Source organism: Dinoponera quadriceps, unplaced genomic scaffold (genome assembly GCF_001313825.1).
Source record: "Dinoponera quadriceps isolate SergipeBrazil2010 unplaced genomic scaffold, ASM131382v1 scaffold566, whole genome shotgun sequence".
In the NCBI taxonomy this organism is placed as follows: Eukaryota; Metazoa; Arthropoda; class Insecta; order Hymenoptera; family Formicidae; genus Dinoponera; species Dinoponera quadriceps.
This window is the reverse complement of record NW_014555972.1, coordinates 4,265,607-4,292,230: the sequence shown is the minus strand read 5'-3', so window position 1 is coordinate 4,292,230 and position 26,624 is coordinate 4,265,607. Positions and strand designations below refer to the sequence as shown.

Here is a 26,624-nt window from a genome sequence, read left to right as displayed (position 1 = left end):
TATATATATATATATATATATATATAATCTGTGCACTCACTTTCCACAGATATGACCCCGCGAAAACGTAAACTTCTTTTTATATCGTACATCAAATACAGAAGAACATTTCTTTATACGACTATCGTATCTTCGTAATCGATCGATCATCTCATTCGACGACGGCACGTTTCTTTTTTCCTCTCGAGTCAATTATATTCAAAAACGTAACGCGACAATTTAATCATGTCATCTTTCCAAACTCTTTCTCTCTCTCTCTCTCTCTCTCCCGCAGCGGTATCAACGCTCACGTGATTAACTCTGTTGCCATTCTTAAATTACATGTTCACGTATATTCGATATTATTTAATATTGGAAATGCTTAATAAACGTCTTTTCGAATTCACAGAGACGAAAAGTTTATGCCGTTACAACTAAAGAATAGGAAGTGCGTATAAATAATGTGTTAACTTCCTATATAAGTTCTCTCTTCCTTCGATACAGCACGAAAAATCAGATTTTTTTCTGTTTCTTTTAATCTATTTTAACTGCTAGTTCGATTATATAAGCACGTGATCTCGTAGTTAAACGAATTCCATCATCATGTGACATCGCGCGCTCTCTCTCTCTCTTTCTCAGAAAACAAGAAAGCAGCGTTAGTCTTTGCCCTTGTCGACGAGATTTATACTCAAAAACGTTTAATCGAGGAAAGATGGTTTCTCCACAAATGGAAGAACAAGTGTGTTCACCTTCACCTATATTTCACGTTCACTCGTTTTGCTGATTCACTTCTTCCTTATTGTTATCACTGTCTTGCTGGTTCACATTAGACTTGTTGGCTCCGGGTTGTGCTCCAGAAGGGCCGTCATTCATCTTGTCGTTGTGACTGTCGGCTTTGTCGTTTGAATCCATCTTGACGTTTCCTAGAGAGAAGTACAGACAACTGTCATTTCTTTCATTAATGATAAATAAATAATAACGTTTATATAATAAGTTGTATACATTATATATGTGGGATGCATTTACATATACAGTAGGACCTCTCTCAAGTGAAACCTCTCTCGAGCGGACCTCCTTGTAATGAATTTTCTAACTTGTCTGATGAAAATCGCTTGCGCAATATACGATGCGCAATCGTCCGCTCCCGTATACCCGCATTACTTCGGCATTCGTGTCGTTGCCAGAGTCAAGTGGAACAGAACTTCCACTCGCTAAGCGACTTCTCTGTGATGAATTTTGGCACCGAAGCTTTCACTTTAGAGAAGTCTTACTGTATATAGCTTCGCTATGTATATCAGAGTATACTTTTTATCTACCTACCTTGCGGCGAGTAATATTGCTGTTGCATCTTCATGTTGCGTTGCTGTTGCTGTTGCTGATGTAAATTCGGCCTGTGACGGTTGATTTGAGCCTGCTGCTGCTGCTGCGTCGGCATGCAGGTGGGCTGCTGTTGCGTGGGATTATTTGGACCTGGCGCGAACGGTACCACCGGTCGCTGTATGGGAGGCGGATAACGCTGCTGTGATTGCTGAAGATTCGCACGAGGCGGCATACCCATCCCACGCACGTTCTGTTGCAAAACCTGCGGATACACGCGCAGTGATAAATTGCAAAATTGCACGATTTCCAGTCAGATGAAAACAGTTGAAACGTATCACGCTTTTTCCTTCATTATTCCATATAAAGTGAGTTCTTTTTTTGTCTCTAATAAAAAAAAGGACAATCTCGTCGCAATAGCGACAACGCATTTGTTGTACTTATGTTCGTGTACGACTTGACACGGATGTCATATTTCATTGAGAGTTTATCGCGTCACCTTAGAAAGAACTGTCGACGTTACGTACAGAATTTGTTCTCGGGAGGTTGCACATGCATACTATACAACAATAATAAGGAGATAATTTTAATGAATAAATGGTACATACGTAGTTATTGTAGCTGCTTACCAGAGCAGACTGACTAACGCCCTGATATTGAGGATACTTGTGATGCTGCGTGGGGCTCGGCTGTGGTTGCTGCGACGAGGATTGTTGTTTACAATTCCTCGACTTAGGTGACGGTATTTGAGGCGCTGAAACATGAGGTATCGAATGTAACGCGCGAAACAACTCATCGATCAAACGACTCTGTGATTGGTCGGCTGAACCGAGTTATTTCTCTCGACTATCTTCGAAACTAACTGACGTACAACACTTACTTGAACTAAAAACTGAAGCGAGCACATCCTGTTGATTGCCCGATGGGCTCTTCAATTGCCGGGGTTGCTCCTGCGGTTGATGCTTACTGAGAAACGTAGGCGCTGCATTCCCCGGCCCCGGTAAACCTCCAGTGGGATTGCGAAATTGTTGTGCCGCCGCCGCTATTTGCAGTCCTGAGCTCGACAGGAAACTGGGGCCGTAGTTCTGCAGACCGACCGGAGTCGCGCTGCCTGTCGCCAGACTTTGACTGTGCTGACCGAATCCTTGCAGGCCGTAATGTGTGCCGGTTTGCTGAGTGGCGCCGCCGGATTGGTAGAAACCTGTTTGCGAGCCCGGGAACACGTCTGGAAAGATCGCGACAGTCGAAGGGGAGCGGGTGTGTGAAACTGATCCATATGATTGTAAAGTGATCTTGCTTTAGGAAATATTCTTATTCCCTATATATTCTACTCTTTTATACTTTTGCGCTTTAAACTATCAGTTTATCCTTGATATCTTATTCCTAATTCTCTATATATAATTCCCCGTTTCTCTTATTACGTGTCTGAGCTCCTAATCTGCCGATTATGCGCATAACGTGTAAACTTGTAACGAGACATGTGAGATTTACCCGCAGATGTAGCACTGTAGTAACTATTGGCGGACGCCTGGACGTTTGGACCGGGTCTCTGCACCAACTGCGAATTGCCCATGTAACTGCCGCTCACACCAAGCACTTGATTCGGGTCGTACGGTATGTAAGTCAACTGAAGACAAGAAATCAACCTCTCGTTCGGTATGCTTCCAAACATACGATGGCAGAATTTATACTGTGAAGTATTCCAACATCGCACCTGATTTGGTTGAGGAGCCGATGGGGTCTGAAAATGTGGCGCTTTAGTTCCAATAGCTCCGATCGGTTGAGAAGAGGGCTTCACGCTGGCCGACATCAGAGAATTTGACGACGAACTGATGAGCACAGTGTTGGGATTGTTGCTGAGCTGTTGATTCTGTCCGAACGGAGGAGCAGCTGCTGCGGTCTGTTGGGAAAAACGGAAAGTTCAGGTTTCATTAGAACGATGCAATACACAAATATTAATTTCGTAAGTAATGTACGATAAATACCGATGTAAATAGAATAATTATTGTATACAAACAATAGATTATATATATATAATTAATAAACGACAGGACAAAAATTTACGTACAATGCGGTATTGTGACAAATTGCTCTGGTACATCTCCGGCGTGGGAGCATTCGGCGCGTGAGGCGGCGGCGGTGGCGGCTGCTGCAGGTACACGTTTTGCTGGCTGAACGAGCTCTGAAGAGAGGGGGCGTAGGGTGGATATTGCGTAAACGGCGACCTGCTCTGATCCAATTGGAAGGCTCCGTACAAACCGCCCGCTTGAGCCGGTAGCTGCCCTGAGCCTGTGTTGAACAACACAGCTGGTGGCGATGGTATGGCCGACATGCTGCCATATTGCGCCGCTTGCGAGCCGGGATACTGTGGGAATTCCTGGAAACAGGACAAAGCAGATCGTTCCTCTCAGTATTCTGCAATCTCGCGCGGATTTCGATATCGATAAAAGTATAAATGTGTCACGCACTTGATAATTAATGTGCGAAGGCTGGCCGGTAGAATTGAACGGGGGCGGACTTAGAGGACCTTGGAGGCTAACGGGCGGGTGACCGATGGGACTTTGACCGGCTCCGATGGGACTCGGCCCGGGCACGGTGGATCCCGGTTGCGTGCCACTGCTGCCCGAGGACTGTTGCTGCGGCTTCACCTGCGGGGGAACCAGCTGCGCATCAGGCAAAGAGTCAGCGTCTTCCCACAAGGGACATTGTATTTCAATATTTAATTACTATATATATAGACAGACAGACACACACACACACGCGCGCGCGCGCGCACGCACGCACGCACGCACGCACGCACACACATACACGCGCACAGAAATCATTGTCACAACAGTCATTTTTAACAAACGTTTATTTTGCACAAATAAAAATGTTCAAATCTGCCCAAATTAGGTGAGAGTACAGTTCTTCTCCATGTATATTTTCCCGTAGAAAATAAAACAAACGGTGGTAATTATAACGTAAAAGAATAAGTGGTCAGTAACGAAGATAAATAATTTCTCTAGACGAGAGCCCTGAAATGAAAAAAATAAAAACTAAAAAAATAAATTTTTTCTTACAGAAAAGCCAGTGATCGTCATGATCGGGGTTGGGTAAGTTAACTTTTCCTTCAAGTTAATGGATATTGCAATATTAACTTAGTTAAGTTAAAGGTTACTTAAACAATAACTAATAACCGGTTAAATGTTGAGTTAAAATTAAATTAACTTATTAAAGTTAAAAATTCAATATTCATTATGTAATTTCGAAAGAAATAAGTTATATATATATATATATACATAAAACACATAAGAAATACAAAGGAAATGTCAGTCAGTGTTTACGTGACGCAACATTTAGGGAATCGATCACAAAGTTCGTCAATTTACCCAACTCTGATACATAACGATAATACAGAGCAACAATGCAAACGAGAACAACGGAGAACATCGGCACTCGTGGGACGATTGCAACAATTTGTAACGGCATGCATGAAACGTGAAATAGTAAGTAATCGCGAAATAATTCTCTCTCACCTTGCACACGTTCGTGGACGTGGTGATTTCACTTTTCATATTGTTCTGATTATACTGTTGATGCGGGCTGTAACTGTCGTCGACGTCGCCGCTCTCGAACGCCTGGGGGAAGCTGGTCGCGCTGCTGACGACGCTGCCGTCCTCGTGCTCCACCACGGTCGGCATCGGCGGCGCGTTCTCCCAGACCTTCTTCACGGACGCGATCTTGAGATTGAGCTCCGCGGTGGAGGGCGATATCGTGCTCTGGCCGCCGGCCATGTGCATGGAGCGTGCCATGCCGAGGCTCTTGCTCTTGTCATCCGTGAGCTGCGAGAGATCGGAGTCGAACGTAAAGTCCAGCTTCATGTCGGCGTTGTCCTCGTTCTTGTTGAACGACAACGGCATCTGTATGGGCTCCTGATTCTTGTCCTTGATCAGGTCGTTCGGCTTGTTGGAGAAGGCGACAGAGAGCGCCTGCTGCTGCTGCTGATGCTGCTGCACCTGGCCGCCGTCCTCCTCGATTTCAGCGCGCTTCTCCGCCGCCCGTTGCTGCGTCTTGATGTGATTCGAGAACTTGGACTTGACCGCCAGATCCGCGGGTCCGCTGGTCTTGGTGGTCTTGGAGTAATTCGTGTTCTCGAAGATCAAGGTCTGTACGGGCGGCGAGGACACGTCCGACACGCTCTTCTCCGTCATGCTCTCCTTCTTGCCGCCGGTCTTCTCGCCGCTCGGCGAGTTCCTCTGGCTGCTGTGCCCGGAGTTGGCCTCGTTGCCCTCGTGGCTGTGGTCGTTCTGCGCTCGTTCCAGCCCGGACATCAGCTGGATGTCCGTGGGCACGGCCGAAGGCGAGCTCGAGCGCAACTGGCTGGTGAAGGGCTTGTCCCACGCGTTCACCGGCGGCGGCGGCGCCGGGCTGTTGGACGAGTCCTTGGCGTAGTTGCCGCCCGAGCTGTTCAGCTTGTTCATGTCGCTGGCGTCGGTCGAGCAGAGCTGCTGCTGCTGCTGCTTCACCAGCCGCTGGAAGCGCGGCGCGAGCCTCGGATTCCTCGAGTTCCTGTTGTCGTACTGCTTCTGCGGCATGTTCATCGGCTGCGGTATAGTCTGGCCGAGGAGAGGCGGTATGTTCTGCACCTGCTGCAACACCTGCTGCTGCGAGCCGTTCGTCTTGGACTTGGAGCGGTCGCGTTCCCGCTCCTTCTCCTTGTCCCGCTTGGCTGAGGGCTTCGCCTCCTCCTTCTGGCTGTGCCGGGACTCCTTCACGTTCTTCTTCGAGCGCACCTCCTGGAAGCCGTCCGAGTCCAGCTTGTCCTCCGAGAGGACGTTCGCTGCGTCCTCGGTGCAGTTGTTCGTCTCGGCTTCCGGGTCGATCAGCTTCTTGTCCTTCGTCTGAGACTTCTTGCTGAGGTCGTTCAGCGCCTGGTTCACCAGGTTCGGATCGGCCAGCTTGATCTCGTCGATACGGTTGACCATGCTGTCCTTGTTGCTCGGCTTGTTGCTCGAGATCGTGCCGTTGTTCGTCGATGACTGGCTCCTCGACCTGCCACCGCCGCCGCCGCCGTTCTGCACCTGCGCGTTCTGCATCAGAGGCGGTATGCCGTCGGTGTGGTTCTTCTGGCCGGTGAACCCGGCGTTCTGCAGGTTCCGCTTCTCCGCGCCGGGTGCCCGCGACGCCGGGTTGGAAGACTTGCTGCTCTTTTCCCGCTGCTCCCGGTTGTTCGCCGACTGCTCGCTCCTGCGTGAGTGCGCGTTCGCGCCGATCGCGTTCTGGCTGGCACCCTGGATGGGTCGTCCGCCGAAGTGCGACTTGTTGCGACTGTTGCGCGACTCCTTGTGCTCCTCCACGTGCTCCTCGCTGTTCTCCGACGTGGTCTCCCAGTCCTCGTTGCCCACGTCCGACTGCGGCTGCTTCGATACGTTGCCGCTACTGCCGCGCAAACGGCTGTCTCGCCCCTGAAATGCAGAAACAATCTCGATAGAGGCGGTACGTCATATATCTATGCGATAAGTTGCGAGCCTCCATTTGTGAAATTTTGAAGCATCAATCGGGGATCGCGTAAATTTAGAAATTAAGGAAGAAAGTGCAGATGTCTTCGCGATATTTGTTTTCAGTCATGTCAGCGATTTTTCAAAAGTTCAAGAAAGAATCGAGGTCGAGAATCTTGCATTCACGTCCATCTCGAATATTAAGGTAGTCGGTAAATAAGTTTTCTCAGGGATCTTGTCTAACTTTAACAAACTGTATTAATCATGATTTACACGCATGTAAATTTAGAAAAAATCGACCATACCGAAACTGAGATAATTTAAGTCAAAGTTAGCACTATTTATCAGATGCCCATGGACGGTCTCAGCCGAAAGTATTAGGTATATAAATTAATTCGGTGCCTATGCATTTAACGTCCTGTAACTCTGCTTCAAATTTAAATATTTTTTTTCTGTCCTACGGTGACTTGAAAGTACCAACCTTAAGCTTTAAGAATTAGTTCAAAGTTTATTTACAAAAAGTCAAGTTTCACATTAAACTTGTACTTGACCTTAAAAAAAAAAAAAAAAATAAAATAAAATAAAAATAAAAATAAAATAAATAAAAAAAAAATCGAGCTCCCGACTTTCCGCTACGAGATCAGCGCGATACGCACCCTTCTGCTTCCGCTGCGAGTCCTCTTGGAGCGGGACTCCTCCTTGCGCATCTGCGCCTTCTGCGACGGCATGCTGGCGGCCTGGTTTACCTCCTGCTTGCCGGGCTGCTGAGCCTGCTGACTCGGCGACTTGTTGCGCCTGCCGGTGATGCCGGCAGTGAGAGCCTGCTGCTTGGCGATAATCTTGTCGTCGGTCGACTCGTTCGAAGCGGACTGCATGCTGAGGCTGGCCTCCTTTTCCGAGGTAGGCGTCGTAGGCGGGTTCTGCCGGCCGGCGTTCTGCTTCTCATCAGCGTTGCGTTCCGACGAGAAGGGGCTCTTGCTGGGCGGCGGGCCGTAGCCCTCCATGCGGCCGGCGGTCGCCGTGTTGCGAATGCGGAAGCCGCCCCCCCGGCCACGGCGGGACGGCTCGCCCGATGGCGCGAACGCCTCGTGGCTCGGCTTGCCGTCGTACGCCCTCTTCTCGCTGCGCGACTGCGACGAGTAGTCGCCGCGCTTCTCGTCGCGCCTCGACAGATCGCGGTTGCGGTCCTCCTTCTCGAGTTTTTGCGACGGCTTCGGCGAACGAGCCGAGCGCTTGTCCTCTTTACCGGACTCGGTGGAGCCGGACACTTCGTCGGCGCTGTTCTCCGAGTCGGTGTGCCCGTAGGAGCCGCTCTTGCTCGACAGGCCGGACTTGCCGGCGGGTCGCGGACCGCTTCTGCGTCCTCTGGTCTCCGGGCCGCGCCAGCCGCGAGTGTAGACGCTGAACGCCCCCCACTGGCGTCCGCGGGCGTCCCGCACCCGGGAGCTGGAACTGCCGCTGCTCGTACGGTTGCGCGTGTTCTTCTCGCGCTTCTCGTCCTTGAGCTGCTCCTTGGCGTCCTCGGCGCCGACGGCTTCTTCCCGCTTCTCCAACAACGCCGGCTTCTCCAGGGTACTGCTCTGCAGCTTCATCATCTCGTCGGCCTCCTTGCCGTCCTTGCCGGCTGCCTCCGCTATCTTCTCCTCCTCCTTCTCGAACGTCGGCGATATTGCATCTGCCCATGCCTTCGGCGAGTTGTCGCCCCGCTCGATCGGCCTGCTCTCCGAGGAGCGCTCGGCCTTCCTGATCCACGCGTCCGTTTCCTTCTTCGTCTCAGTGCTCTCCTTCGGCTGGTCCTTCTTCTCCTGATCGGAGCTGCCCCTCTTCAGTTGCGTGAGGTTGCGCTTCTCGCTCTTCAGCTCGTCCGCCTCGATCTTCTCCTTCGTGACCGGGCCGGGCGGCTGCCTCCTGTCTCGGTCGCGCTCCCTCTCTCGAGCCTCCTCGTGGTAGAGGTCCCGTTTCTTCTCTTCGTAGTCCGACACCTCGCTCACCCAGGAATTGCAGTCGCGCAGCTTGTGCAGCTCGTCGTCGCGCAGGGACGCCTTCGACTCGCGGGAGGTGCGACTGTCGCGCGAGTCCGGTCTCTGCGGGCGTTCACTGCGCTCTTCCTTCGGCACGTCCCGACGACCGACCTCGAGCTGCCGGTCCTGCCCCAGGTTACGCTCGTCGCGCCACTCCGAGCTCTCGGGGCGCTCCCTCTGCTCGCGCTCTCGTTCGTCGAAAGAATCCTGTGAAGCGAAGATAGATTTCTCTTTTTTTTTCTTCTTTTTCGAATCCAAATACAAATGTTAAGCGAAGGCAGGCCCGGGCCGATGTGCGAGCGATCAAATATTTCGTGCCTCAAGGCTCCTGGACACTCGCTATGGCTGGTCCTTCCTTGATGACGTCAGAAGCGAGGAAAATCGTGCTAATTTATGCGATGACGGTGTGGGAATTTTGAGCGTCTTCTCGCTTTTGACGTCATCAAGCAAGATGTATGCAGGGATCGGGAATTATAAAAAAGAAAGAAAAACGATGTCTTAAAAGTTTTCATTACCTTTGAGTAATTGTCGTAGTCCTTCTTCTCTTTGCTGTCCCTGTCGCGCATATCTCTCACGTCCCGAGCGTCACGGCCGCTGGTGGGACGAGAGTCTTTGACGTCGCGACTATCTCGGTTGTCCCGGTTATCTCGGTTGTCTCGATTGTCTCGGTTATCCCGATTATCCCGATTATCTCGGTTATCCCTCGAATCCAGATTCTCCTTAGAATCGCGCTCCTTATCGTCGAAGTGTCTTTCGCGCTCCCACGAATCGCGAGGATGCCTGTCGTCGTACTCATAATCTCGGAAATTACGGCTGTACTCGTCGTAATAACCGCCCGGCTTGCGACTGTCGTACGGCCGGTGCGAAGAATGCCGGTAACGGTCCTCCCTGGGCGGCGGCGCACCGCGATGATCGCGAGACGGAGGTCGTTCGTCGTCCATCGGCGCCGACGCGTCCGAGTCGGTTCTGCTGCGACGTTGCGGTGCCATGGATGGCTTCATACCATTATCTACTAATGCAAGTTTCATTGAATACGTGATGCAGGGACTTTCGGCATATCGTTCGTGTGCAGAAAAAGATGTCACTTAAATGCATTTAAACAGAATCTACGCGGTGCACAAATAACGAATCCAATAAAATAGATGAAATAGATAAAGTACTGCCGTCCGGAATTGCTAATAAAAAATTATACATTTTATCGAATATAAAATTATACACGGCTCTGTTGATGTATACGATCAAAATTAGTCAAATTGATAAATCAATTTTCAAATGAAACATTTATCGACAGATTTTAATATTGCCCTTTATAATTTCATGACAATGGCTGCGTTCAGTAGAGTAAGCAGCTTTGCAACTATTGTAAAATTTGTGAATCTGATTGGCGTGTGCTCTTAGATTCAACCAAGATTAAGAGCACCAATTAGATTCACGAACAACAGCTTTGCAAAGTAGCCAAGAACCTGCAGAAGCCTCTTATTTGCCGTTCTTATAAGCCAACATTTCTAATCAAACTCCAATATCATAACTGCGCAAGACTCGTAAAATTTACTAAATCGGTTGTGCATTGATCAATAATTATTTGAGAAGATGAGAAAATCTAGTGCGATTGAGAGAAGCTGGAGTTGCATGTAAAAACTTACTCAAGGAGTTGTAGGTGTTATGGAGCCACCTGCTAGGATCGTACTGCTGAGAGAACGGAACGGACTGAGATGCGGATCTCTCGGCGCTCGGTGAGATCCGGTTGAAGTTCACGTTGCTGCGCTCCAGCTGCTGTTTTTGAAACCTGGGCGGCAGGTTGTTCTGAAAGTGTCGGGAGAAGGCCGGCTGCTCGCGATCCCTCGAGTCTCTCTGGTCGCGATCGCGCTCTCGCTCGCGCTCGCTGCGCACGGCGTCCTGTTGCCGCAGGAAATTCTGCCGGTCGTTCTGACGGAAGTCCGCCAGTCCCTGATCCCGGGCGTCGCGCAGATTGTCGCGTGAGTCGCGCCCGACGGGCTTCTCATCCTTGCCCTCGGACGAGGTGCGAGATCGCTCCCGGTCGCGCTCCCTGTTCTCGCGCTCTCTGTTCTCCTTCTCCCGTTCCCATTCGGGTATGGGGAGGGGCACAGGGGGAACGGTGATCAGGCTCTTGGGCTCGCCGGACTGCGCGCGTTCCTCGTCCTTGTGCTTCGCCTGCTTCTCCTTCAGCTTCTGCTCCAGATCCTGCAGCTTCTTGGCTGCTGCCTGCTTGGTCGACTCCTGGAAACGCTTCTCCTCTTCCTCCTTGCGTTGTCGTGCACGCTCGACGACGGACGCGACTTCGACCTTGAGTCTACGTCTCTCGTTCCACGTTTCGTCGTCCTCGACACCTATTGCGGTAATTTTGCGATATATCAGATACGAGCACCTTACGTATATCTAATTGAGGTTTCCGTGCCGTAGCCATTTTGATTAAGTCAGAAGCAAGGAAACGTAAGTTGGCCAAAGTTCTTAAGTGTAGTCTACAATGGACAGTAGGGGGATGTTTATAAGAAGTGTAAGAAATTGACCAATCATAGTCGATCATTCGCCTTACATTCAAATATGATTGGTCAATTTCTTATTCTTACTTCTCACCAACATACTCTTACCGCCTGTTGTAAACCATGCTTTACGCGTTGAGATTAAAGTATACGTCCATAAAATGATACTCTTGCGATCGATTGAGCATATTTGTAAAGTATTTCGCCAACATTCTGTTTATTTTCTCAATCAATAGTAGCCGCGTAAAATTAACGAAATCGTGAGAAAAGAGAATAAGAAAGAAAGTTGCATGTCATGTTAATTTGTATGATTGCTTATCAATCGTTAGAACAAAAGGAAAGTTTTCGGGATATTTTGCAAACGTGCTCTCAGTCGCAGGTGTCATTTTACAAGTATATTGTTTTAGACTTCAGAAGCCTACAACGTCCGAAACCGTAGCAACCATGTAAACAAAACTTTCGTTCAACGCTGTACACAATTATTTATAACTCCAGTAATATTTAGAGTAATAAATATACAGAAGTTACTATATATATATAGTTAAAATATAAATATTTGTATAAAACTTCAGAATTATATGTTTCAGATTTTCAAGATAAATTTCCAAAAATCACTTGCAAAACGATGTTTTAAATGAGAATATTCCCCTAACACTTAGGCTGTCACGTTACTCACGTATGTGAGTGATGGTTTTAATAATTGAAATAAGAGCTTTACGCTCAGAACTAACTAAGTCTAAGTGGTAAATGGAGCGCATTGTTCTTAGTTATTTCGTAAAAATGCACTAACCTCGCAGGGAGTGCACAGAATGCAACTGCGACTGGGCGGCGTAGCCACCGCCGCCACTCGCGCCATTCGATCCACGGTAATCGCGTGTCATAGAAGGCTGAGTCCAAGAGCGATGCGGCGGAGGTTCGCGAAGCTCCTTCGAGTCACGGCTGTCTCTGGGTTTCTCCTTCTCCTCGACGGCATTGTCGTCGCTCTTCTTCTCCTTGGTATCTTTCTTCTCGTCGGTTTTCGGTGATTCTGGTTCGGTTTCATCGTCGCTAAAGGCCAATTTTTGGTTATAATCAATGTCATCGTGCGCGGCCCATCCTGCGTCACGTGAAATATCATCCATACGGGTAAGATCTTCCTCCTTGATGATGGGTCTAGTTATGATCTCTTCCTCGGCCACGCGCTCGCGCTGAGGAGGCGGGAATCGATCCAGGGGGTAATTGAATCTAGGTCTGGGACTGTTGGATCCAGAATTTGGTGGGAATTGCGGAGGGAATGCACCGGGAAAGCTTCCTCTGTACATCTGCAAAGCGTCAAGACGACCCTTTATATTATATTTACCGTCGGCCAACGGGTAAGAAAGGAACGATGCATGCTGGCGGACACGGAGTGCGTCTCGTCGAGGGGGAGGCGCATACTTACAAACGATGGGATGAGTCCCCGATAGTGGTGCATGTTTGGCCCAATTTGATGGGCACCGGGAGGAGGTACCGCGCTTTGATTATTCGCGACATTATGCTGGCCTGCCTGGCCCACGCCCATGTTGGGCGATTGGGCCAAGTTCTGCCGCCCTCCACCGGGTCCCTCCTGGGTATGCCCTCCTGGACCAGGTATGTTCAGTGGGAGGCCCTGGCCCGCCGGAGTATTCCCACTTCCGGGGCCAGCTGGTGGTGCTGGCGCCGCACCACTTGCCGTACGGCTTCCGCCTTGAATCCAGCTTCCCTCGGCTGTAAGTTCAGTTCATACAGGTTATTAAACATCAACCCTCGACCGCCGCGAAACCCGAAATGCGTCTTCGCGAATCATTAAGTTTCAGGGAAGCTTACTTTGTGGGCGCAAGCTTGGTCCTGGGCCATACTGCGCATTTAACTCCCGATTCAGCTGTTGCTGACCTCCCGGTGTGCCACCTACATAATATATTAATTGTATTACAGATACAAGTCTCTCTCTACCGATGATCAGCATACGTGGCCTACTTCAATATCTATAATACGAACATAGTAACATCGACTGACGGGAAAAGAATAGAAATACAGCAACGAGATAGGTGATGAAACAAGATACACGCATGCTCGCACGCGTTTGTTTCACAGGCTGTGCGTAAGAGACCTCTACGTACAGTCGGCCTCACGTGCCGTTCCCTGCATTCAAATTTTTTTACTATCACACGATTTGTCTTTTTTTTTTTCAACTGAATTGGCTGCACTAGTTCGAGAAACTTATGCACACCGAAGCGTGAGAATCTCGCACGCACGCTTTATATGCTTCAATGTGTACGTGCATTTTAGTGCAGCCAGTTCACCTGAAAGAACAGACCAACCGTTTAGACTTTCACACATGCACACGTAAGGTCGAAATTATTATGATTAGATCAGCCTTTAACAACTAGAGTTACTTCTGCGGTTTTCAACCTTGCGTTTCAATTTATGCGTTTCTATGTAAAGCCGAAAATCGTGTAACTCAGTCTAAGAAACGGAACGGCATATGTGACGTTGACTGTACGTACCAACATGCTTCTTACTCGGGGAAAGTAATCTGTGGACGCGGTAAAAACAATTGAATAGTAAAATAAAACACAGAGAATAAGGTGCTCGGACAATCGTAGTAAAATAAATCACTACCTAATCTATTGGCCTAAAAACAAATGTGAGGATAACAACTGCGCGCACGCGTGTGTATGTGTGTGTGTGTGTGTGTATGTACATTTCTAAACACTGACGAAGCGGAATAGTAATTTATAACAACTCTTCGCAAATTCGTTACGTAGAATACAAACAGAGAAACAATGTCGTGCATAAAATCTGCATACGCGTGAGAACTAAGATTTGTTAAGTAACAATAATAGACTATGTGCGAGTATCATTGTCAGATAAAACAAGATGAAATAAAATCTTGGGAAACTACAAGGTACCAAAGGTATCACATTAAGATCTAAGTCGTTCTAAGTCTAATCACATATATATTTCTAAAATTTCAACTTCATTTTTCATATTCAGTCTGTACATATTTCCCGAAAAATGACCTAGTCGCATAGCCGAGTTTCACGGGAGACCTTAATGACGGAGAAAAAAGAAGCGGGCAAGGATGTGAAGGATCGCTTTAGAATTCCATGTCCGGATGCTGTTATATAATTGAACTAGTTCCTCGCCGAGGAAACATTTAGGAACTTTTGCGACCGATCGGCCGTTTCCACGGGCAAAATGGCACATATTTTTTTTTTACAATGGTCTCACAGACTCTTGCGGCAGGAAGTTAAACGATAATATATGAATCAAGGCTGTTCCAAGGAGAAAGTTCGATTCGCGTGGTGGAGCCGCCGTGTGTGCATCGACGTCAGAGTTACGGCTAACCCAGATCAACGAAATCTTCCACGTTTGCGTCTACATTTCCGACTTATCCCAATTAGAATTACGATGCACTTCCGATTAGAAATCCGCGATCGGCCTACTATTTTATCCCTCTCCCGGCGTCTCTTATCATCGTCACTATGTGCGAATGAGTCACCTTTCGTAAAACATCCCACGTACGGATGAATAATCCATCGTCTTATATTTTCCATTTCATTTTACCGGGTCGGTCATTGTCGGCATTGCAATGTCGCGAGATTACACACGCGAATCGCGCGATTCTTCCATATCTGTGCTGCGGTGTCTTTTAGCCACTGAGAGAAAGAGAGAGAGAGAAAAAGAGACACACAATCGCACATCGTACGAACATTAATCAACATGGAAGATCTCAAACTTTCCTAGTGTCCTAATCCACCTAATCGGAATGCAATCTTTCAAGCCACCACAGGGAGAAGCACAAAGAGAGGCACTACTACTGAGCAAAGAGGTAAAAAGAAGATAAAGAAAAAAAAAAAGACAAAGAAAGAACAATTTGAGTCTAGCAGCAACAGGCAACAAAGCGGCACCCCACCTGAGTGGTTGTGGGCATACGGCTGTTGCTGTAGCAACGAATGATGGACCGCGACTGAGATTGCATTGGGTGTTGTTGAGGACTGTTGAGTCTGGCTCTGAGTGGAGACGGAGGCAGAGGGCTGTCCACTGAGACTGGGGAACTCGTGTTGGAACTGCGGGGACTGGTGGGCGAGGAAACTCAGTCCAAGGGCACCTCTTCCCCCTTTCGCGCCCCCCACGAGCCCCGCGTAACCAACCACTGCTGCCACAATGGGCGTACCTATCAATTAATTGCGCCACCCGCGGCCACACGCGCTCTGCTCATACTTGTTTTCACACTTCATACGCAACCCAAAGTCCAGAAATGGATGTCGAAAGGATACGACGCGCGATATCCGTGAATATACCGTGGGCAATTACTGTCGCGCGCTTTGCGACGGCTCGACCGACTTGATCTCTCGCTCTTGGATCTCGTTACCTTTGTCGATCCAACTCTGGACATCTCGGTCTAACCGAGAGGCTAAACCAAGTCGCATGACTTAGTTTGCGCTGCGACGTAAGTCTCGATGTGAGTTAATGTTTATATGCGACGTCGTCGTATTACATAAATCGGACCCGCATGTACGGGTTGTATCAAGCAACCTATGTGTGATGATGCCACCACTGCCCTGCACATTTTTTTTTCTTCCCATGTACATACGTGTGTTTGGAATATTAGTACGCGTTAATATTGTACATAGCTGATATAATATTGCGTATATGCTAATTGCAATCATCAATTATCGATTCGCTCGCAGTTGTAACGCTGCGCATCCTGATTCGCGAGACAAGGAGCATGTCCTTGAGAACATACACGCGTAAGACTAATTCTTCTTTTTGTTGTGCTGAAGCTCGTGGTCGTCGATAGCATATCGTTACGAATCCTTAGGCAACAGAATTTTGAAAAAATGTTCAGGACTCATCCAAGAGGCTCGAGAAACGCTCAATGTTCGAATTCTGCTGATCACATTATTCGCTTTGTGAAGATGCCCTTTCGAGGGATGATTCTTCATACATATATGGAAGCAATAATAACAACGTTACTTGTCAACTTTTTCATGTGATCGGTTCGATTTTACGATTTTTCGGTCGTAACGGTTTCATGTGATACGAAATAAAAGTACGAAGAATCATCCCTCAAAAGGACGACTTCATAAAACCAATAATGTGGTCCGCAAGAAAATTCAAACATCGGGCATTTTTTTGAGCCACTCGGACACATAAAACCTAAAATATATGTATGTTTCTGGCGACAATGAGTTGAAAAGTGAATCATTGAAACATCATGTGGACAAAGAGAAGATGAATGTCGATTCAGGAACTTTGACACTCCGTCTCAATTAGTGTTACGCGTTGTACGTTAGCAATGTTAATCCTAGAATATGTATTCTTCTACGTACCGTCTCCTGATCTGCTCATAATCGCGCTCCATGATGATTTGTTGTTTGTCTGATCCAGAAACGAAGGTTGTGGTGCATTTTGTTGACCCGGTAACAGCGAGTGTAGGGATGGTGAGACAGTGGTCCCTGCTGCGCATTGTGCTGTTGAAGAGACAGTCTGCGGCAGAGAAATGTTAGATTCAATAGTGGGCTCTTCTACATAGAATATAATCATAACGCACAATAGCACAAAGTGATAAAGGTAACATAATGTCATCCGCATAATATATATTGTATTGAACAATGACTTACAGTAGTGTTATCAAGTGGAGTTGCCGCTACTGTGGTAGTAGTAGTGGTCGACGATACTGAATCCTTAGTAGTAGCCCAACCACTTCCACCACTTGGCACAAGACTGACAGCTGGATCACTGCTACTATGTTCGCTCTTTAGACTGGGCAGATTAGCAGGAGGACGCCGTGCCGAAGGCACCTTTCCAAGACTTTGCATTCCATGTTTGCGCGGTAATGTATTTTTTTGCTGATGTGGCTCCAAAGATTCGCCCTGTGTTCAAAGGATGGTTGGAGATATTTAACCAAAGTGTACCATAGACAAAGGCTTTTCTCTGTCTTTACTATTTGTTAGGAACGTACAGTGGCAAGAATATTTTATTCGACTTCGGATGTAACATGACGTTTGATTGACACTTGACAAAATATTAAAGCACATGGAAAAGATAAAAAAAAAGATATACATTGCAATTTGCAAATTATATATCACGAAATTTTTGGTAAAATTCTATATATTGCAAATGTATAGTGAAATCAGAAATTGTTTACACTAGAAAATCGTTCCCATTCTTTTGTGTGATTAACCAAAACTTGAAGAATACTATGAATGGAAGTGTATCGAGAGAAAACTGATAAGAGAAAATAATAAAATTGACCAACTTACCCTACTCACCCGATACAAGCTATTGATATCTAGTGATTGAAACTTTGATTTTCCTTTCTCCCCCTTCGACACAATCCCTGACAGAGTAGACATGCTGTCTGCACGCAACCATTTAGTACCAATCAGACCCAAAGAACGAACCCTTTGTCTGAAAAGAATTATCTTCAGTTTTTCTAAAGACAAATATCTTTGTCTGTCTACTTTAAAAAGAAACAAAGGAAGAAAATATTATATCTGCAACAACTGAGTTACAATTGGAGAAAATTATAATAAAATAGATTAATTATATTAATGCACAATAATCAATACACCAATGAGATCTCAGGAGTTGTTCAAAGGACAATCTCTCTCTCTCCCTCTCGCTCTCAGTATTTATATTATAAACAATATATACCATATTATCAGGAATTAAACAGACGCGAGAGCCAATATTGTACTATATAGCCAACAGTATTTTTAGGAACGAGGCATCTTCAATATCGATGATCGTGCGAAAGCTAATGGGAACAGATGTAAGTATTTACACACCAATCTAACAAACAAAATATCTCATTGTCCCACGAGGACACGCGATCTCGAACGAAAAGGCAAGCCTGAGAAGCTGCAAAGGCGGAATAATCGCGGTTAAGTGAAAGCGCTCCATCTTAAATACTTTCTAAGTTTGCTTTATGCAGTCGAGCAATCACAATAATAACAATGCAAGGAAAGTGGCGATAACATCCCTGGTTTTGATCGGTCGTGGTTAAACGGGCCGAGTCGTTAATTGCGTATTACGAGCTATCAAGAGCGGGGCGAGCGAGAGACAACAGTCCGAGGGAAGCTTTTGTCTGTCACGCTGTCAGAGCGAGACGCACGACGCACGCAGGACGTGGTAACGGTGACGGTAAAAGTGACGGAAATAACTCGACTCATCACCTGGCAGAGGCCTCTTTCTCTGTCTCTCTTTCTCTCTTGAGTACACCCGCGATTCCGCGTGCACGACGACGACGACGAAGAAGCCGTGGCGCGGGAGTCACGTACGCCCAGCCCCGCGAACGCCGTCAAAAATCGCGTGAATTCAAAACAACAACTCGGCCGCCGTATGCAACAGCTAAATACGCATCAGGGCTGTCGGATTTCACGAATGGATTCGCGAGAAACGATCCTCCGTGCGCGCGAGGAAGAGGCTATTGCAGTCGGCGCGATAACGGTATATCCAATCTAAGAAAGCGTTATAGCGCGAGAGAGAGAGAAAGACTCACCGCGGGGGAAGGAAGAGGGGAGGGGAGGGAGGGGGAAAAAGTGTCGACGATCCAGCGAAGCATCCACGTAGGAAAAAGGACTCTCGCGTTCGCTCTGTAAACCCGGATCAACGAAATAAGGACTTACCTTGGTCCGTCCAAATGGGTTACCACTTCACAATAGGATTAACTTCCGGTAAAACAATGCGGCGCACGCGATCGTCGCGGATTACACTTCCGAGAATCGCACCGCGCCTACAGGACACAGAGAAACTTCTTTTCCACAATTCGTCCAAGATGGCGAATGCGCGACTTTCGGGCCCTTCCTCCGCGCGATCAATACAATTACGTCACGCTCACCAAGGAGACTCGTTCTCACAGACGCGCCACTCGTCGGCGGCTTTGTGTGCTCGCGCTCTCTCTCTCTCTCTCTCGGCAGCAGCGGCGTCACGACGCGCGCGCTGTTATTCTCGCCCCCGGGTTTTTTCCCCTTACGTGCCGCGACACTCTCGTGCACCTTTTTCACCAACGTGGCCCCGCCGCGTGCGTGCGTGTCCCGTCGTTCTCCGTTCGACCTTTACGAGATCGCAAGCAGCAATGCGATAACCACCGCGGAAAATCCCGGAATCCGTCGCTCCCTCCCGTCGAGCCTACTCGTCAGGCATGGCGCGGTAAAAAACCGAGTGGAACACACACGACACGCCGTACTGAATGATCCGACGCTGCTTTGGAAATTCCTTTTGGTCGTACCGACCGAGTCATACTCACTACTCCGACCGTTGTGATCCACGCCGTAACTCCGGAAGTTCTCGTCTACTGTCGAGGTGAGTCTCCTCGGCGATAACTAACGGATATCTTTTTCTGCGCGCGATCGAGCTAATTCTTTTCCGTTCTTCTTGGCGAATTTTTGATAAATCACGTCGGAAAATCTGCCAAAGACCGATGCACCGTGCACGCTCACTTGATTCTGGTGGTACCGTCGCGTGCGCACTCTAGTGGGAGGTCTGCTCACTGTTTGGGAACGGCCGTTTCATTGGTCGCTCGTTATCTTACGATATCTCAAGGAGCAGCCTCAATGAAAACAATGAAAAACGACTCTCTGGTCTTTCCTAGAAAACATCTTCGAAAAGTAAGCGCGAATTGCTTTCAGTTAGTTCCAAAGTCCCCACTATGAACCGCCATAGGCTACAACGAAGATCTGAAAACGCACGAATGAACGATGAATCACGCGGACCCTTTAAAGTGAGTTTGAGACCTTTTATCCCCCAATAGTGTTATCGTGACTTCACGGAAGTGGAGGGTACGATTCGGCAGTTGAAGCGGTTACGTTTGGACTTTCTGGGTCGTATACACGATATTTACGTGATATTTTGCGCACAAACTGCACAAAATGGTACATTAAACGTGCGACAACATTGTAGTCTGTTTAGTCATATATTTTACTTTAATGATGACGCAATGTTGTGTTTCAGAGCGTTACACTGCACACCGATCTTGGGGATATTAAAATAGAGTTATTTTGCGAAATGTGTCCGAAAACCTGTGAGGTATTACTCTAATTTCGCATAATTGTTTTAATCGCTTTATCAAAATTATTTACCCATCAACCTAATCTTAAAATCACCGGCATCAATACATAACCTACCGTAGTTCCACACAACAACGTGTATTCATTTTTTCAAAATCTCAATGAGACGTCTTCTGCAATAATTGCTTTCTTAGCAATTATGCTGCAATACTTCTGCAATTGACGACACATGCCACAATAGACATTCTTATTTCAGAATTTTCTCGCACTCTGCGCTAGCGGATACTACAACAATTGCATGTTCCATCGAAACATAAAAGGCTTCATTGTCCAAACTGGAGATCCCACTCAAACGGGAAAAGGAGGGACTTCCATATGGAATCGTAAATTTGAGGATGAGTTTAAAGAGGAGCTGAAGCATAACGCCAGAGGTCTAGTTTCCATGGCTAACAACGGTCCTAATACAAACAGCAGTCAATTTTTCATAACTTACGCACCACAATCACACCTGGATCTGAAGTATACCTTATTTGGAAAGTAAGTCTCTCTCGTTACGTTTACTATACATACAGCAAATAAAACCACAATTTCTGTATTGTCTTTTATTCATGTTACAGAGTCATCGATGGCTTGGAAACTTTGGAGCAGTTGGAGAAATTACCGGTTAATCCTAAGAATTACAAGCCACTCGCGGAAATTCGGATAAATAACGTAACTATACACGCCAACCCGTTAGCGGGATAAGCTTAAGTAACAGAATATTTTCTAACGTTCATCATTGTGATGTAAGTAATCACAATAATTCTTCTGTTGTGTAAAATACACGATGTGCAACATGACTAAAGCGCACGCAACTATTTTTCTCGCAGATCTCTTCGAATTGTAAGAAATAACGTCGATAAGTAACTTACATCACGTATATACCCTGTAATCTTTTGTTCTGCGGGTCAAAGGGGCTGTGAAGGTACATCTTGGCGGGATATTTTTTCCTCATTACCTCAATATGGTAAGTACCTGTTTCTAAGAACTCCTTTGTAATGTTTTGCCCGTTCGGAGCTGTGATGTATCTGAAGGAGAGAAACGTACAAGTGTACACAGTTATTCACATCTTCAACGCTTGTTATCCGTTATATGTACTTACGCCTGTCCAATATTGCTTTTAAAAGTGTACCCACGTTCGGCTCTTCTTAAGTAACCAACTAATTGATTATTCCTATAAACGCTTTCCATACCCCACAGTGGTATGTTGCTGTATCGGAATTACAAACGGAACATCAGTGATGTATTTTTTTATCGCCGTCTCGAGCGCATCGGTTGACGATTTACTTACTCATCTATGTGTAAATGCACCAGTCTTCTCTTGATACCGTTTTTGCGGTACTGCTCAACAGATACCTTTCCTAAATACTCTCCGTTACTGCGGCAAGTAAATCCTAAATCTGCCTCGATTGGATTGTCGGTCGGTCTCAAGTCCGCACTCCAGAGATGATACCCTGACGGACGAATTAATCGTTTTACCACAAATTAGTTAGGGTCCAAATGGTAAAATTTGCTGCAACTTACTGCAACTGCACCAAAGCGTGCGCATCTCAATCATACCTTTTTCGCAACTCAGACTGTACAGCGCCCTGAAGCCGGCCAGTTTCATGTCATACTTCTTGCCACACTCCACTAAGGCTCTGTAAACTTTCTCGCAGGAGCTTCGTGGTACGTGCAACTCGAAGCCGAGCTCACCGACGAAGCTGAGCCTGAACATGTGTACCAACTCGTCGTCTATCCGCGCCAGTTTCGACGTTGAGAATGGGAACGATTCGTTGGAAAGATCATCCTCGACCAACATTCGAAGAACTTGGCGGCTACGGTAACGAACGAGATGTGCGTGCATACTTTTGACGTTATTTAACTCAATATTATTACAAATTAATTCGATGCCTTTGCATTCAATGTCCTGCAACTCTGGTTCGAATTTAAATTTTCCTCCCGTCCTATGGTGATTTTGAAAGTGCCAATTTTAAGTTTTAAGATTGGCACTGTAATAGTTGACGGCCTTGCCGATATAACCTCGGAAAACAGTAATTATCACAATGTTGTTCGAAAAGAAACATCTCAAGCGCTGCATCCTTTTCGCACTCCGATCGAATAAAAATGCTGCTCAGTCGGCACCGTATCGAATTAATTTGTACATCTGATACCTTAGTATTAATTTTTTCTTGGAACAAAACTCGCGCGTCTGCGTTATCGAGACTTAAACTCGATACCTGTTAGGGCCCTGGACTGATAAAACTCCTATCTGCTCCGTGACGTCATGCAAAGATACACTGAAGCCTTTCTCCCTTATCACTTTGTTTATATGCGTCCGAGTATGATACGATGACATGCCTCCGCTCACTAAAACGAACAATAACAAACGTGAGATTCGAACAAAGCAAAGGTTGGTACGATTAAGGAGACTCGCGATGATACCGATGTAGAATCCCTTCCCCTTGAATATGGGGTCGACGATGCCACCCATGCCAGATTCCAGGCCGGTGACCGTGCAGTCTCCCTCCACACCTCCGCCGCGGTTCAACATGCAAGTGTATACGGTCCTGTTGATTTTCCGGTCCATTTGAGACGTAAATATGTAATTCGCCGCTTCGCTCGCATCTGGCCCACACAGATAGTACTTCCCGAAGTAGGACATGTTGAACAGGGCGACGTTATTTCTGCTCGAAAGTGCTTCCTCTCGTATCTGCCGTATACAAAATATGTTCATTTTACGCAACTTTTCACTAATATTGTAGATGGTGTTGCTAGATTCTAGTCTTTTTTAGTTCCTTCTTGAACCTTTTACTAATCTGACGGGCGGTATAGCTCACTTTACACTTAATTTCGGCCTTTCTTAGAGTCGTTTAACGATTTGTTAGAAAGAGCTGGACACTACAACCTATTTCCCACGTTCGAATTTTCACTGAGGAAGATCCAAAAAACGAGTAGAAACGTTTGAATTGTTTGAAATTAATAAGATATTAAAGAAATTTATCATGTTATTAACCGTATTTCGCTTTCATTTGCCTTTTTTCTCTTGTCTTTTATTAACAAAATCTTGGTAACATTAAAAAAAAAATGTATCGACTTAATATTCTTATCATCGAAAGATTCGTATATTCTTTGTAAGTTTCTTTCGCATATTTTCCTATCTCAGTTTAGGAACTGAAAACTTACGATATCATCGTGTGGCGGGAAGTCGAATGTACGTTCTGTCTTCAGTATATCGGCATACACGTGTTTCGTATTCTTCGGTGTATCGTAGTAACCGTCGTAATCGTACGGCAGAACTGCGGCTGTTTTGTTGTCCGGCAGGAACCATCCCGGACGTTCCCATCCTTGCCGTTCCTCCATGACGGCACCTTCTTTAACTAGCAACTACCGTTCGTGCGCAGAGGATGAATAATAATAAGATACCGCCAACATATAGAGAATATAAGAGTGATAAGAAAGGAAGGTTCACCTTGTGAAAAGGATCAGTCTTCAAGTTCCTACCGCTCAGGTGTTCGTCGTGCGGGAAGGCGATGTCGTAATTCCTCGCGTAAGCCTCGTGACTGCGCTCATTTATCCAGACGGGATCCTCCCTCTGTTCCGGTATATACCTGCACAAACAGAAGGAATGTTGGACATAAGAACATGGCAAGAAGTCAATTGTAATTTTACCGTCTGATGTCGTAGTTGAACATGTGCTTGTCCGGCCGCCCGTTGATTATCCACAAGGCTGCTTGTTCTCCGCAACCGCCGCCGAACATCATCCCGGCGCTGTTGTATCCGCAGGAGTAATAGAAGCCTGTGCAGCGTGGGTCTTCGCCTTTCAAATATCATGGTTGTGCATTTTAATGACGATGATGCGTCTACGTCGATCGATAAGTTAAAGTTGCCGTTAAATTTCCTACCCATGAGAGGTCGGTGGTCGGGGGTGAAGCTTTCCGGGCCGCACACCGTCGTTCTTATTCCAGAAGTCGCCAGAGCGGGTATGAGTTTGTTCATCGCTTCAACGTGGGTGTTGAACACGTCCCAATTGAGCTCGTACAAACTGAAGGAGAAGTCTTCCGGCGCCTTTGCAACATTCAGTAAACAAACGTTAGCGGCACACGCCAGCAGATCGATCAGGATACAATTTACAACGGGCGCTGCACGAAATTTGCAGACTTGGCTATCTGGTCACGTTTGAGTTAACGTCGGACACAGGATTAACTTTGCAAATATTTTCTCTCATGACGTCTTCGAGTTCGTTTTCGCGCTTATCGAATGTGCGTAATGCGTATGCATGACTTACAGATTTCAACACGATAGGGTTCGGTTCGTATCCTCCGATGCACATATTTCCGCCTTGTACGCGGAAGTAAATACTCTGGTCGGGGTCTCGGAGGTTCGGCAGTCCCCGCACGTTCATCGGCTCGGTGACGATGTACGCGTGTTTCATCGGTACCAGCGGGATATTCAGTCCCACCATTCGCGCTAAGTTACCAGACCACGCTCCCGCGGCATTCAAGATAATCTTGCTCTTAATAACGCCGTAAGGCGTCTCCACCCCGCAAACGCTCTTGTAGCCGTCGGTCTCTTCTGTGAGGATTTTCGTGACCGGGCAATCCTCGATGACCTTGAAGAATTGTTCAATCAGATCAGCTTGTCGCGAACGGTCAAAATTGCACTTCAGCTTCAGCCGATCGATGCAATCGATCTGTTGTCTCCCTATAAGCGCGCAATATTAAATAATATTAAATAATATTACGCGCTTACAAGGTTCTAGCGTCTTCGCAGTTGTATGCTATCAGTTATGCGTTATCAAAGACTTATCGACGTGATACTCGACTATAAATATTCCCCAAACGAATTAAATGACAAAAACGGTCAAACTGATCGTACTCCTTCTGTGCAGCGACGTGGAATGAGAAGATAATGGATGGGGATACCTTGCAACCGTTTCTCTGTGCGGACTTGGTCAAGGCGTTCACCATCATGACGGGGTCTATGGTGCCATCCGACGGACAGTATACCGCAGCCGCAAATGCCTTGTCGTCCACTAGGGGGAACTTCTTCTTCGCCTCGACCGGGTCGACCATGTACGCGTTGATCCCGAAACTCTTGCAACCAGTGACTAATCTCTCGTATTCAGCGACTCGTCCCTGCGGAAAATCGCAGGGAACGTTACCACTTTGTCCGTAAATCGAGCGAAGAACGAGGACACGCGTGCTCACCGGTGAATGAGCGATGTAGAGTCCACCGTTGTTTATCCATCCCGAGTTTACGCCGGTCTCCTCTTGCAACGAGGCGTATACGAATCGCGAGACCTTCAGCAACTCCATCTCCACGTCGCACACGCCCCGTAGACTCCACACGAGACCGGCCGTGTGCCATGTCGTGCCGGATATCAGCTTGGACTTGTCCAAGAGCACCGCGTTCACGCCGCGTTTGCCTAATTGGTACAACGCGTTGCAGCCAGCACTGCCACCACCTGTCGCAAAAGCGATCATTGTGTAAATCTGTTTTCATAAACATCGATATCGCACGAATAAATATAAGAATAATTGTCAGCACATGAATTTGTGAAAGTGTGAGTTACCTATTATCACAATATCCGCACTACTAGGCACTTCAATGTGCTTCGTCTCGTTCGCCTTGGACGCTTTCGCGGTGAACGCTCTGCCATTCTTGAAGCTCCACCTGGACAACTACGAGGAAAGTTGACAAATCAGTCCCCTTATGCGTTCGTTTTCTCGCAAAAGCGGAACCGTCTGGCCGGATAAATACACACCTTGTTCGTCGCTATGCGAAACATCTTGCCGTTTGTCTCGAGACTTCAACTTGTGTGCGACTGCGGTGTTGGGTCGCCGGGTCGAACTTTCCGGGAGAATCGCGCGCGATATCGCGTACTTTTTTGCCGCTAGTTGCGACTTGCCATTACAACTACACTAAGGCGCGTACATTATTAAGAAATTTGCATCGGCAAATTTTTTTAACCGGTCGCCTCTGCCGCGATATCAGTCGGCGTCCACGTGGGAGCCGCACTGCGGTAGCACTCGCTCAAGAAAAAGCGGCTCGAGGAACCGCGCGGAACAAAAAAAGACCACGAACGACGTCAATAGCGAAGCGACATCAACATTTCTCAACGATATTTACGTGAACGTATTGCCCAACACACATCACGAATGTGAAAGGAAGAAAAAAAGGAATACACAATATCTGGAGAGAGTGATTTAAACAGAATTATAGTAGTGTTGCTCAAGCACATGTTGGATCTCTCCGCCTTATCGGCATTATTTTTTGTCCGTTATCACT

General features: G+C 47.1%; 3 protein-coding genes across 15 annotated transcripts; 1 reads left to right on the top strand and 2 right to left on the bottom strand.

Annotated features, from left to right (window-relative positions):
* Positions 1-6: 6 nt before the first annotated feature.
* On the bottom strand, positions 7-19,022 carry LOC106746181 (protein PRRC2C-like). Of its 10 annotated transcripts, none has more exons than XM_014622451.1 (20): positions 18,936-19,022; positions 17,568-17,715; positions 16,926-17,177; positions 16,635-16,791; positions 15,215-15,454; positions 13,123-13,203; positions 12,719-13,023; positions 12,089-12,599; positions 10,441-11,145; positions 9,313-9,809; positions 7,433-9,004; positions 4,815-6,743; positions 3,765-3,959; positions 3,365-3,673; positions 3,011-3,196; positions 2,788-2,923; positions 2,177-2,521; positions 1,905-2,050; positions 1,300-1,561; positions 7-902 (listed from the first exon to the last, which is right to left on the bottom strand). In XM_014622451.1, exons 2-20 carry the CDS (start codon positions 17,658-17,660, stop codon positions 748-750), a joined length of 8,076 nt encoding a protein of 2,691 aa, XP_014477937.1. In that variant the 5' UTR covers positions 17,661-17,715; positions 18,936-19,022; the 3' UTR covers positions 7-747. The 10 variants fall into 10 exon arrangements, with proteins under 10 accessions (XP_014477937.1, XP_014477942.1, XP_014477941.1 ...); XM_014622456.1 differs by having other exon boundaries at positions 1,926-2,050; XM_014622455.1 differs by having other exon boundaries at positions 3,765-3,944.
* A 505-nt stretch (positions 19,023-19,527) lies between these two features.
* On the top strand, positions 19,528-25,313 carry LOC106746189 (peptidyl-prolyl cis-trans isomerase-like 3). Of its 3 annotated transcripts, none has more exons than XM_014622478.1 (8): positions 19,528-19,611; positions 19,726-19,916; positions 20,260-20,334; positions 20,572-20,852; positions 20,933-21,100; positions 21,185-21,321; positions 22,013-22,190; positions 25,225-25,313. In XM_014622478.1, exons 2-5 carry the CDS (start codon positions 19,863-19,865, stop codon positions 21,057-21,059), a joined length of 537 nt encoding a protein of 178 aa, XP_014477964.1. In that variant the 5' UTR covers positions 19,528-19,611; positions 19,726-19,862; the 3' UTR covers positions 21,060-21,100; positions 21,185-21,321; positions 22,013-22,190; positions 25,225-25,313. The 3 variants fall into 3 exon arrangements, with proteins under 3 accessions (XP_014477964.1, XP_014477963.1, XP_014477966.1); XM_014622477.1 differs by lacking the exon at positions 19,726-19,916 and adding an exon at positions 19,938-20,029 and having other exon boundaries at positions 19,533-19,611; XM_014622480.1 differs by lacking the exons at positions 19,528-19,611; positions 19,726-19,916 and adding an exon at positions 20,036-20,180.
* On the bottom strand, positions 21,199-26,224 carry LOC106746182 (sarcosine dehydrogenase, mitochondrial). Of its 2 annotated transcripts, XM_014622463.1 has the most exons (15): positions 26,101-26,124; positions 25,909-26,017; positions 25,544-25,800; positions 25,259-25,471; positions 24,622-24,945; positions 24,239-24,401; positions 24,006-24,153; positions 23,806-23,944; positions 23,520-23,720; positions 22,779-23,046; positions 22,574-22,703; positions 21,915-22,171; positions 21,646-21,808; positions 21,457-21,564; positions 21,223-21,382 (listed from the first exon to the last, which is right to left on the bottom strand). In XM_014622463.1, exons 1-15 carry the CDS (start codon positions 26,122-26,124, stop codon positions 21,223-21,225), a joined length of 2,664 nt encoding a protein of 887 aa, XP_014477949.1. The 2 variants fall into 2 exon arrangements, with proteins under 2 accessions (XP_014477948.1, XP_014477949.1); XM_014622462.1 differs by having other exon boundaries at positions 21,199-21,382; positions 25,259-25,800; positions 26,101-26,224.
* Positions 26,225-26,624: the final 400 nt, after the last annotated feature.

What these genes read in the sequence shown, in the direction of transcription:
- LOC106746181 (XM_014622451.1), bottom strand. Translation starts at nt 17,660, where the DNA reads ATGTCTACTCTGTCAGGGATTGTGTCGAAGGGGGAGAAAGGAAAATCA. An exon ending in CGCTTCAGTTTTTAGTTCAA is followed by an intron (nt 2,051 to 2,176) that starts GTAAGTGTTGTA and finishes CTCATGTTTCAG; the next exon opens with CGCCTCAAATACCGTCACCT. An exon ending in TAAGCAGCTACAATAACTAC is followed by an intron (nt 1,562 to 1,904) that starts GTATGTACCATT and finishes GTGTATCCGCAG; the next exon opens with GTTTTGCAACAGAACGTGCG.
- LOC106746189 (XM_014622477.1), top strand. Translation starts at nt 19,958, where the DNA reads ATGAACCGCCATAGGCTACAACGAAGATCTGAAAACGCACGAATGAAC. An exon ending in TGTGTCCGAAAACCTGTGAG is followed by an intron (nt 20,335 to 20,571) that starts GTATTACTCTAA and finishes TTCTTATTTCAG; the next exon opens with AATTTTCTCGCACTCTGCGC. An exon ending in AAGTATACCTTATTTGGAAA is followed by an intron (nt 20,853 to 20,932) that starts GTAAGTCTCTCT and finishes TTCATGTTACAG; the next exon opens with AGTCATCGATGGCTTGGAAA.
- LOC106746182 (XM_014622462.1), bottom strand. Translation starts at nt 26,124, where the DNA reads ATGTTTCGCATAGCGACGAACAAG. An exon ending in ACCCTATCGTGTTGAAATCT is followed by an intron (nt 24,402 to 24,621) that starts GTAAGTCATGCA and finishes AATGTTGCAAAG; the next exon opens with GCGCCGGAAGACTTCTCCTT. An exon ending in GGGGAAGGGATTCTACATCG is followed by an intron (nt 22,704 to 22,778) that starts GTATCATCGCGA and finishes TGTTCGTTTTAG; the next exon opens with TGAGCGGAGGCATGTCATCG.